The sequence below is a fragment of the Sylvia atricapilla genome, chromosome 1, assembly GCF_009819655.1.
Source record: "Sylvia atricapilla isolate bSylAtr1 chromosome 1, bSylAtr1.pri, whole genome shotgun sequence".
Classification (NCBI taxonomy): domain Eukaryota; kingdom Metazoa; phylum Chordata; class Aves; order Passeriformes; family Sylviidae; genus Sylvia; species Sylvia atricapilla.
Genome location: NC_089140.1, coordinates 58,567,569 through 58,580,362, shown reverse-complemented (window position 1 = coordinate 58,580,362; position 12,794 = coordinate 58,567,569). Strand labels below are relative to the sequence as shown.

Below are 12,794 nucleotides of genomic sequence, written 5' to 3'. Positions count from 1 at the left end.
TAAATCTGTCCTCTTTCACGTGAAAACCATTCCCCCTTGTTCCATAATGAAATTTATGTTTTAGAAGGACTTTGGGATCCTTAAGTCAGCACTTGAGGTACCCTAATTATTAAGGAAGGATTGCACCTTGTGGGTTTTTTTAGCAGATTCATGTCTTTGTTCTAGGCATCTTAAGAAAGTTTACAAGGTTTCCACTCAAATCTAGACATTGCTGTCCAGGTGGGAAATTAACAGTTTTAAATGGCGTTCTTTGAAGAATCAGTCCCTTTCAATTGTAAGCATGGATACAGGTTTGTTATTAATGTTGCTTTTTAATAACAATATTGCAATGCAATCTCTAAGTGACATTTTATTTCATTCAAGTTGAAGTATTAACTCCAGTAGTAAAGCCCTAATCTAGTGAATAGTGCAGCTGTAGTTGCAGTTACCTTACCTTTTCATTTGCAGAGGTTAAGTGGTCACATTATCAGAGGCAGTGGGTTTTAGTTTTTTCCCTTCAGATCTGCCTTTTAGGAGCACAGTTTACTGCCCAGGGCTGCAATTAAAAGTTGTGACAGCATTGTAGCCAGTCCTGTCAGCAGCATTGGGAGCTCCAGCTTTTGGAGCTGCCCTGCCACTTCATTTCCCATCAGGGTCCCAGTGCAGTCTCCAGGGAATTGCGGTAGGGCTCCTTGTAACTTCCACATGGTGTTTTTAAATTGCTGGTTTCCGAATTTGAGCATAGCAGCTATGCTCAGCAACAAGCCAAGGCTTTTTCTTCTCATGTAATTGCTTTTCATCCTGAAATTGGAAGGTTATTACTCGGAGCTGCTAGTATTTCTGTGTGCAGTTTGATAACAGTAGGTGCAAATAATTCTAGACCACAAGTGCCAGGAAGCACAAGTTACAGGTTTGGTTTGGCTCTCATTCTAAAGGCCTGACTTTGAATATAACTCAGAAATCTGTTTACTGCCTAAACTAAAAAAAGCTACCCATGGCTAATTCCCCTTCACAGAGGAAAAAGGCCATCACCTCCCACTCAAAAATATATACCATAAAGTATTTAGAAAAGCAAAATGTATTTTAAATTATACTTTTTGAGCATGAGGGTTTCTTATTCTGGGACTTCAGCTGCTGAGGAACAAAGCAGTAATGTCTTTATTTCATTAATACTTTTCTATTACAAAAAGACAGTAAAATGTTGTAATGTCTCTAACTGCAAATGAAGAAACTACTTGTAAATATCATTGGGGTGTCTTTTTGTTGAACGGTAGAGACAAAAAGCGTTCATAAATATAAATACATTAAGTGATAAAAATTACAAAGAAAAACACATTCCCTTATTTTGAAACTGTTTGGATATTCTGAAAGCTTGTCATAAAACCCTTTTACGCCATTAAAACCAGATTTTGTTGAATTCATTCACAGAGTAAATTACTGCTGATCTGTGATCATTAATATAAATTCACTCGACTTCAGGTATTTTTTCTTATTCTAGGAAAAGTTTGATTTGTTTTGGAATTTCACTTGAACTCTGTCTTTAACTACTACATTTCTTTACACTTTGATTTTTTTTTCTTGCTGTTCAGCTTCACTAGAAATGAAAAATATTTTATAAATATATTGTTGAACTCAGCCCTTTCCATCAAGGGTACAGTGTAACACATGTATGTAAAAACTAGATTAATGCTGTGTTCAGTAGAAGATCGCATTCAAATAGGCAGCTATCACAGAAACTTTACTCTGACATATAAAGCTGCATAATTAGTGCCTGATCTTGCTGAAGTTTGACATATGGGTAACATCTGTATTATGCTGTTTAGCACAGAACCCCGTGGGATTTGAAATTAGGAGGACTGCCTGTGAAAGTTAAGAGACCCAGCACTTCGCTTTCTGCCTCCTGCACATGCAGGGGCCTTGTCAATTCAGTCCTGTCATGCCCTCTCACTCTTCTTCACCAAACTGTGCTTCTTTTATGTCCAGCAGTTAAACTTTCCCAGTCAATTGCACAAATATCAGTCCTGTCCTCCTCTGGATAAAACTTTCCTTGCTTTACCAAATGCCTGGTGTACACTTTGAGGAGCTTGAGGGAAGATAGGACAAACATTTGTGATTGTGCCACAATAACGATTTGTCAAGTGATTGTGTGCGCTGTGTAGAGAGCACTGTTGGATGACCTCTTGTAAGCTGGATTGAAAGGTGGGAATATAACTGCACCTGCTTTAGAGTTATCAGTGCTGTGTTAATTCTTGCAAATTACTTTATAGAGTGGAGTTAATAAACTTTTACAGTATTATTTACATTTATTTTGCCACAGAGCAGTTTTGTTTTCAGACCTCTGTCCTGGAAGTTTGAAAGTTTGGTGGAAGTCCTGAAGGTTTGAAAGTGCGCAGCTCCAGAAAGATGGAGCCACCACTATCTCTAGTTTGATTTACAATCTAATACCACCATTCACTGTTAATTTCACATGCTCAGAAGTGCTGCTTAATTTGTAATTTTCCATGTGCCTTTTCCTACCTTATTCGTCTTCTCATTTTGCTGCCCTTTCAAAGTTTCTAAAATGGTCAGCTGATTTCTGTAATGTACTAAAAAGCAATCATTTGGGACAAATCAGAAAGGAATGTTGGAAGGGGAGCCAGGGGTAAAGAATATAGGATCATTTTAGAGTTATTTTTTGACTTTATATACCATGAGAGGAATGTAAGGTACATATTGAAACCTTTTGCCACATTCAGATGGTGGACTATATTAGTTTTTGCAAGTTCTTCTTGAAATAAAATGCATTCAATGCAATCTCAAATAAATGGGCAGAACACATAGGTTTTATGCTGAAATGGAGTTGGGTTTTAGGTGTACTTCCTGTCAATACCCATTGCTTAAATTGCTTACAATGAGCAGTCATTTAGTGGCAGTAGCAATAGACCTAAAGAACTTGTAAAAACTTTACAAGTGGTTTTTTCTGCTTTTCCCTTAAGTTACACAATCAGTTGGAGCAAGTCTTTTTGGGAAGACCTGTGGGGAGGGGCAGAAATGTGTGTATCCTCAGTGCAGTACTGGAGCACAAAATTTATTGCTGTTTATCAAACCTATTCTTTTTGTAGAATTTTTTCTGTAATTCCAGTAGAGATGTTTCAGATGATTGTACCACTTTTGAGAGATCTTCTAAGCAATTGCAAGTGTTGTTGTGTTGGCTGTCTAAGGTAGCTTCTGAGTTCTATTAAAACTTGAATCCTAAAGTACTTGCTAGTTGAAAAACAAGAATTAAAGTTTAGTCACAGCTCCTTTTTGTTTTTAAATATGTAGTTTGCATTACTGTGTAGGTAGTTGTTACTTCCAAAAGATGTGTCATGATAGCTCTCTCATATCCCTAAAACTGTATCAAAACATTGCCTGTATCTTAACTATAGGAAAAATAGAAGTTGCTCGTAGCAGTTTTTTTGGTGTTTACTTGGAGTCTTGATTCATTTTGAATGTGCAACCTCTACTTCTGAAGTAAAAACACTTTCAGCTGATCTGGTTAGTTAGTACTAGAGAAAGCTTTGACTTTCCTTTCAGCAAAGCTTTAGGTACTTCACAGCTCTTAATGAGAGAATGAGATTAAAAATCTCATTGCTCTTTGGTCTTTATACTTTGCATGAGTGTATGCTCTGCTCTTCCTAAATGAGAAATAAAATAGCTTTGTCACATGAGACCCTTTACTGGCTTTTATAATTGAGTGTTTAAAAGAGTTGTCAGGCTTTTGATTCTCTTGCTGAATTGAACAACTTCGTTATTTTCAAAGGATGAATCATTTTTCTTTTTCAATGTTAATGATTGTTGCTGCGTTATGAAAGTCTATTTCAAAGATAACTGCTCTAGGTGTTAGAGCAGTAAGCATCCCTTCACTGTACCTTATCAGTAAGATTTGATATTAGCTAGCATTTTCTTCGGAAGTGTTTTATGTTCAATTTATGTTAATCGTATAAAATCCAATCACATAGGCTGAAGCTATGGTTGGTACTTGGTACATTTGTATCTGTCATGTTCTAAATCAGATTAAAAGTTTCCCCTGTTCTTTGAACTTTATTATTTATTCAAAGTTAGTGATAGGTATAGGTAGATCGTTGGTGTTTAGATATTAATGAAGTTTTTTTTGCCTATTAACTTGAACAAGTGTCATGGGCTGAAATCTCCACTGCCTCAATGAAAATATGGATTGTTTTCCATTTCTTTTGAGAATTGTGTAAGATGAAGATGTAATGTTTATATTTTTCAGCACATTTGCAATTTAGCTAATAATTAACCAGGAATCCATGTTTTGGGTGCCTTTCTAATCAGAGATTTCTAGGACCATTCCACATCATTTTCATATGCAGTGATTTTTGAATTTTTATATATTTCTGTGATATATATGTTCATTTTTTGTAGTCTTTCAGAGAAATTACATATATGTGTACAACTAATACTAGTAATTCTAATATTAAATGGCATTTCAGACTTCAAACAAATAATGTTATCATTGTACAGGATGAAAGAAAAACAGACATGGCAATAACTAGACTGCTAGTCTGTCAAAACCGTTCACATTTCAGTATTTTAAAAAGTAGATTTTAAAATACTATCAGACTTCATTTTGCGAAAAGCATCTGTAATACTGAATGTCTATCAGCCTAACTTTATCCTTTGCAAACCATAACACATTTTGTAGTGAGAACATGGTTTTAAACATAAGACTTTCTGGAAAAGTATTGCTTTTGGAATGAAGGGCTGTAATTTTAAATTAAAGACTTGCAGAAAAGGAGTTGTTAGAGCTGTGCATCTGTGCTGCCAGTTACTGGCCATGTCAGCTACCTGGAGTGTCTTCTACCAAAGCTACACAGGCAGGGTCTTCCTGCCATCCCAGCCCAAACTGTAATACTTAATACACTTGAGACTTCCAGTATGTTCTGCACACACAGAAAAATCTCCATCTTGTGTACTTCACATTCTTCTCCTTGGTTCACTGTTGGCTTATCTCAAGCAGTGCTTTCAGTCTCCCTGACCCTTAATTGCATTCCATGATTCTTATGTGCCATGCATGCAACAGCTGCTCACAGGAAAAACATGTCTGGACTAATGAAATTTGATTTGATACAGCAATTTCGACAGTTCTACCTGAAAATGCCACCTGGATTTAGATGCACTAAACTGGTTTGCAGTTCCTTTTAATGAGCTAAACAAAGAAGTTGAAGGTCCATTTATGAATGACCAGATATAAGTGACTTTCTTACAGCTTTCTTTAGCTTTTGGGATTTTCATGTAAAAGCAGCAGATAAACAACATAAAACCTTTTGTCTGCATTTTCATATGAAGATATTTTTCTTCTTGATAAAGCAAGATTAGTAGTAAAGCATATTTTAATTTATGTTGAGAGAAGCTGCTGCTAGGAAAATCCTTAAGTATCAGTAGAGAAATGCTGACACATGGCTTATTTCCATGTCTTCTGTCATTCACAAACATTGAGAGAATGGGGGAGCTGCACTTACATTTTCATCTCTTTCTGAAGGCTGAATACTAACTCAAAGAGAACATAATCTTTTGAATCATGAATATGTTTTGCATTTCATGATGGTTTCAGCAGACCCAGACCTGTCACAGCAAATTCATAGGTTTTTAGAGGATTATCAAATCCTGTGATAACTTTTCAAAAGTAAAGAACAAACAATTATTTAATAAAATATGTAAGCCTTTTGATAGATTTGTCCTTAATAATTCGCACGGTCAGGTTAAAATGGGGCTTCTACATTCTGTTTCATTCATGCTGTATTATTTAGAAGCAGATTTCTTTACAGTTATATATGTATCAAGGAATACCTGTAAATATAAGAATTCTTATTAGAGATTTTAATATGCCTTGCCCAAGTGATTCTATGTTACAATAATATAAAATATATCTATTAGAGAATAAGCATTAGTATGTTACGATAGTATAAATCATCTATCCCTTTAATTTCAGAAGATATCAATCTTTTTATAGTACTTTCTTGTGTAACTATCATGTATGTGACTATATGTGTATGTACCATAAGCTAAGCATAGAATAAATATATTTTATTTGAATAAAATGTTGCTCGAGTTGTTACAAAAGCTGTGTTGAAGACACTGGAGTTTAATTTAAATTTTGACTGAGAAGGCCAAGGAAACTTGAAGCATATTCTTAATGATTATTGAAGAGTGATGCAATAATGATGAAAGATTAATACAGAGTAGTCTGATGGAAGACAAACTGACTCCTCCATTCTTTGGCAGGTGGATGACATCTTGGGAGAAGGGAGTGACGAAAGTGATACTGAAAAAAAAAAAGCCTGAAGAGGAAGGTGAAAAACCTCAGACTAGTGCAACAGAGACTCTAGGGAGGAAGGCAGATCAGAGACCTGGATCATCATCATCGTCATCGTCCGGTGAAAGAAGTTTAACAGGCTGTGTACCCAGGTATGAATTTTTCAAATGTAAGAAGTGTTGATGATGTTTCTTAAGCAACTGACTTACATTATTTTAACTTTTCTGAGCTTTGTTCTAGCATGCAATGAGGGTATGAGAGAAACTGCAAAAACTGCTACAAAATGTGATACATGTTTATGGAAAGATTTTGATTGGGGTAATAATATTGCTGTGTGTTTGGTTTATTGAAGAAAGAGCTACAGAGGGAGCTGCCATGGCCTTTTAGTTTATCATGGGTATTTCTAATCATTGAACTTCTTCAGCAAAAAGTCAACAAGTTTTGAGAATTAGATTTGTCTTGATAAAAGAAAAATTTTCTCCAAAAGGAAATTTGGAATAGAAAGGCAAGCAAATCATGACTGTTCTAGAGCACAGCCTGAAGCAGCAAGGCATGGTGGTGGCATGTCACTGTTAAGTCGTCCAAATACTGTGATGTTTCATTGTATGGAAGACATACCAGCTTCTGGAAACCAAAAGGAAGAAAGAGTCACTTTAAGGAATATTGCTAAATACTATTCCCCAGGAATGGTGTAAAAAGATAGAGCAAGTGCATTTGTAGTTAAGCTTTATTCTGTATACAAGAAAGTTTTCAAGTAAGCTTGGCAATACTTCTTCACTGAGAAAGTATACAGACATAATAGTGTTCCTGCTAGGATAAAGTCTTTGAGCAGCTTAAGTAACTTTTCGGTTTTTGTCCTCTCCACCTCCTAACAGTTTCCTTGTCAGTTTGTTAAATTGCATTCAGGATTGAGCTTGAATGGCATGCTGGAAGACATACTCACTGAAAGTGCTGGTTCAGATGCTGACCCCGTGTCTAATAGGCAGGAAATTCTGCTTGATAAGAAAGGAGCCCGTCATTCCAATTACATTTTAAGTTTGAAGCTTTAAATTGATGTTTTCATGTTCAGTCAGTGTTGTATGTGCTAAACAGATACTTTTTAAGAGGGGTAATGTAAGAATAGTCTCTGAAAAACAGAAGATGAACAAGAAACAGTCCAGATATGATTCAGTTCTCCTATGATCTGGCTCAGTTCTTTCCTATTAGAGAGGAGACCTACAGAAACTATAGGTTCCTGCTGCTCCTCTACACCTTTCTGGTAGTTGCTGACACTGGAACAATAGCACTTAAAAAAAAATCTAGCATTTACATTTAATGTTAGTCTTTTGTCTTGAAACTTACAGAATACCTTGATCATTTCTCTGATTGCTGCCACTTCTAAAATTCTCAAGCATGGAGGAAAAAAATATCTTGGAGAAAACTGATAGCTCCTACTGGAGAGGAAATGCAGCCTTTCTCCTAGATCCATTGCTAATTCATAATCAAGGAAAATTGAGCTCAGAGCCTCAGAAATCCCATAACTATCTTTTCTAGTTGCTCTAGATACTGCCCATTTGCTAGAATTTTAAAAGGAACCAGTGATATTTTGATTCCTTAGTGTTTTATTTCAAATATTATAGTACTTCCTTACAACAGCCACTCTTCCAGAAGCCAGAGACTACAGTTTTCCTTTCTTTCTTACTGAATGAAAAGATGGCTGCAAACTCCAGTCCAAAATTTTGTTGGTGACATCTTTTATCTCAACTGAACAAGTATATTCATTGTCACTGTAACTTTATTCCAGTTCCCAGTCTTAAGACATTCTACTTTGAGAGTCTCAGGACCTAAGTTTTTTTACAGCTCAGTGCTTCCCAAGCTGTCAGACTCAGATTTATTATAGTCTGGGATATTTTTCAAAAACAATTTCAGCGACAAACCATTCAAAACATATTAAGGAACTATCTGGTATGTGGTCAAAATCTTCTTGAAAGTACCCTTAAAAGCCAGCAGCACATCTCAAGTATGGCCAACAAAACAATTGTAGATTCAACCATTTTGCCAAAGAATGATGGTTTCTCTGTTTTCTTACCCAGGCAACTCATTGCATTGTTTCACTAGTAAAGTTGAAATGTTATTACACTAAAGAGTCTTTCATAATTCCTTTCTAGATGATGTGAGTATGCTGTTGATTTGATTTTCACGGTATAGAAAAGCTGAAGATCTAAATTTAGAAATACTGGTATTTAAAGTCATCATTTCCTGCCTCCTGGATCATTTGTTGCATTAGCATAGCTCACTTAATCATCAAGCAATCTGTCTGTTAAAGAGCTTCTGTGTAAGGTCACCCTAGAAAAAAATATATTGTGTGAAGTTAATTTTAAGAACTTAATCTTTCATTATCTCCTTTCCCTTAGAATAGATTTTATTTAGGGGGACACTCAATGATGTCTAACTGCAAAAGGGAAGGGGGATCAAAATTTCTGTATGTGGTCAGTGCTTGGATGTTCAAGAAAACATAAATCTCAAGTCCAGAGTGCACAAATCCTAAAGTAAACAATTGCTTGCATTTGCAGGTAAATGGAAAATGCTCTTTGTCTGAAGAAAATTTAAATTCATTTTGCTCTCATTTATATAGCTTCTCCCATATAACTGTTTCAAACTTGTAATCTGAATTCTGTGATGTGTGGATATTCTAAACTACTTACACTTCTGGAACCATTACAGTTTAGCCATGCATAATAGTGAGGTCCTTTTGAAAATCTCTTGTTCAGACTCCCTCAGTAAGAGCCAGAGTTCACTGTTGGAATTGGCTGGAACTTGAGGATCTGTTCAGGTCATTTCTAAAACTGCACTGTGGTTTTGGCTTTCGGCCTGTCGTGTCAGTGGCCGTGGGATTACAGAAGAGCATGTCTCATTTTAAAGACTGTTCTTCAAAGCTTATTCCATTTATTTTTGTGTTGCAGAGGCAGCACTTCAGTTGAGCATTGGTGAAGGAGGTTGAATCTTGCAGCTTGTTCAGGGGCTTTACAATCTCTGCATAGAATTAAGATTGCTGGAAAACTACAGAAAGCAAATGTGGCCCATTTATTGATTTTGGCAATGAGATATTGAATCCCAAATCAATCGAAGTATGTTTGATAAGAGCAGTAGCTCATTGTTCCTTGATGTAATTTGGTAAATAAATGCGGTTTTCCTACTTGAATGCATTTTAATGAGAGCCTTACTCTAATATTTTAGAGAGATCTAATGTCTCCTTAACAAAGCAAGAAACCTACTCAGCCTTTTAAAGAGAAGGTATAATCATAGAGTAGGTAAAAAAACAGACCTAAACTCTGCAAAATTAGAGCTCTTTGACAGGCAACTACCTCTTCTCTCAGTTACGGGAAAGGCTGATTTGCTCTAAGATTTGGAGTGATAGGTGGCCTTTGTCAGTTTGAAGGTACTTCTCTGGAAATGCTTTTCTTAGGATGAAGCAAGTTAAGGAAGCTCAACATAGATGATGTGATGGCTCCAGTTTTATAGATGTTTGCACTTACAAAGTTTCAAATTGTTTGAGTCTGTTTCAGAGAACAGCCCAAATTTGTCTCCCATGATTAATTTCCTGTAAGTTCAGTCTAATTCAGCATTCTAAATTAAACATCTGGGTGAAGAAAGTATCCTTCAGGTAATAAGGCAATGTAATGAATGTTTTTTTACATAACCAAACCCTGACTGATTTTTTGCAAGGTTGTTTCAAGTACTTTTTTCTTGAATTTGGCCAGCATGTTCTAAGTCTGTACAGTACTCTTGTGATGAGTTAACATAGCTATTCAGAGGGACGTTTTGAGGTGTTAAGAGCTGAAACTTTCACCAACTTCATTTTTCCCAAAACTAGTTATTGTATTCAGCCTCCGAAATAGAAGTTTTTCGTGATTCCTTCTGGTATATTTTTTTCCTTGGCATAACAATTGTTCTCGTAGCTACTGCAAGCTGAGAGTATGTTTAAATGACTGAGTTTCCTGTTTCTAGCAGTTTGGAAGTAAACAGACTCTTTGATGTAGTCCACATAAGCAATTTAAAAATTACTGCAATTTCAATGAGGTGTTTTTTCTCAGAAGCAATGGTGAAACACTCCAGACTGAAATCCAGGTTGAGATTCTAAGGAGAAGTGCTTCTGTTGGCAGCCCATCTTGCTGTTTTCATGTGAGCCGACCTTCTGCAAACTTTTAATGTCATTCCCGTTTGGAGATGTTTTTGATGATGACTCTAAAATTGAAGAGGATTCTGGGCATCAAAGTATAATTTGCTTCTGTACTTATATTTTAAAAATAAGTTTTCATGTAGGAATGTTTTTATTTGAAAGATCTGTTGTTACCCAAAATTTCCACATGAAAAAATCAATACTGAGGTAATCACAGCTTTTTGAAGCCACGTTATTTAACTTTTTTTTTTTTCTCCAGAGGTAATTTTTATTTTCAAGTATGTGTAGTCCCAAGTACTCTACCCTCTGCTACATTGAATCAACAACTTACTTTCAGTTTGCCAGCTAGATCCAGGTTCTAGAGGATTACATATATGGAAACAAATGCTGGATCTGGGTTGATAGTTTATGTATCAAGGGTGTGCCTTTTTCAGGCTCTCTTGAAAATTGTCCAAATGCCCTGAGAATCAGGAGTCCTTCAGCTTATAATCTTTATCTGATAGGGTTAGGATCTGATTACTGACCACCTTCAAAGCTTTTAGGGTTGTTTTAGGCAACTGAGGTGCATCCTGTCCCCATTTAACCTCTTTTGTTATGTTATTAAGACATTGGTGTTTTGACAATTGGTACTTTTGTTTTCCATGTTCTCTTTAGGTTGATTCTCAGCTTTTTGTCTTTGTCTCACATATTTGTGGTAAAACTGACCTTTCCTAATTTGTATTTCTGAACCAGTCATTCTTTCCCCTCCTCTCCTCAGAGAAAAAGTAGTATGAAGAGATAGGTGGTTTTGCTGACTTGAACATTCTGCATCTGTTAAGTTAAATCTCACCCTTTGGTACTTGTCTTTGTTACAAAGCACAAAAGATGATTTTTAAGAGCAAGCTGTACCAAGGATGTTTGTACTTGAAAAGTGTAATTACAGGCCATGCTTTGTTTCATTTGAGTAGCTTTTTTTCATGAAAAGTAGATTTGATCGAAGTGAAATAGTGTCCAAGCTCTTAAGAGATTCCTTCCCTATAGCAATCTTTTTCATAAACCTTCAGTAAATACTAGGGAGTTATTCTGAGTGTGTCTTTACTCGTTGATCTGTGGAGCTTTAGCTGAAACCTGAAAATTAAGGGGTTTTTAAATCAGAAAAGTTCAACAGTATTAGAGTGTAATTGCAGATATCTAGAGAAGTCACTGACAAACTCAACTTTTCCAGTATAATATTGGATACATGTTATAATTATCAATGGAGAATTAAAAAATGCAATAGGAGGAATTGGGAACTGGAAATGTTACTGTTCAAACTGCATCTACATGCCAACATGTTTTTGTTTATCACCCTAGTTATTATCTTTAGATTTATTTTTTTTAAGATGCCAATCATATCACTTGGCTGTAAACACACTTCTAAAAAAAGTCATTCTTATACTATGGCCTCACAAATATTATATATAATGTGTAGAGCATCATTTGCAAGTGAAGTAACATAGTTTGCTATGACAGTTTTTCTTTTGAAGGAGTATTTGAATGCTTTTACAATAGAGAGCACAAGTGCAAGTCCTGTAACACTGCCAGAGATTTTTCTTCTCACTAATGATGTTAAGCATCATTGGGTTTTCTTATAAAATGCTGACTTGCTCTGTAATTCATTTTAAACTGTTACAGAATGTAGTTTTAAAGCTCTCTGATAAGAGAAACTTTGTTTTTCTTCTTGTTAGAGCAGGATGAGGGATCCAGCATGTCTTCTGCCCTTAGGAAGCTGTCAGCTCCAGGCAGTGCTTGTGTGTGTGTTTTCTCAGATGGAAGGACAGGGCAAAGAGCTGTGTTTTTTCCACTGTGTGAAATAATTTTTTAAGAGGAAAACTATTTTTTTTGCCTGCAGCAACCAGAAGAACTGTGAGGCCTGTTTGTTACTTGTGGCTCAAAAAACAAGTTACTATGCTGGCCACTTGCTTGTTCTTCAGTGTCTCCTCATATGAGAAAGCTACCACCCATCTTATGTTCAAGAGCAGAATTGTGGGCAAGTCACTTAGTCAGGTGAAGGGAAAGGAGCGCTTCCTGTGGAGAGGGAATGCAGAATTCTACTTTCTTTTTCAGTTTAATATACCACTGTTTTTCCACTGGGGAGGTACCTACTTTCTGAAACAGCTATGGATTAGTTTATCTGGATCTTAACATCCGCTCTCCAGTGAGGTTTCCCAGACTCATTGAACAGGGTTAACAGTATGAGGAATGCCTAACTCTTTAGGTGCCTTCCAGCTAGTCAGACAGTATTCAGTCTTTAGCTGTTTACAGAGTATTGTTCACTTCTCTTTAAAGTCTGATTTTGATCTGGAGGTTTTTCTTCTCTGAGCAGAAAGGAGTACAAGG

General features: G+C 36.0%; 1 protein-coding gene across 1 annotated transcript in view; it reads left to right on the top strand.

Annotated features, from left to right (window-relative positions):
- Positions 1-12,794, top strand: part of CTDP1 (CTD phosphatase subunit 1) — a 125,727-nt gene that overhangs the window by 88,029 nt on the left and 24,904 nt on the right. Inside the window, 2 exon segments of the mRNA XM_066323648.1 lie at positions 6,247-6,291; positions 6,293-6,429. Coding sequence (XP_066179745.1) covers positions 6,247-6,291; positions 6,293-6,429 — 182 coding nt within the window.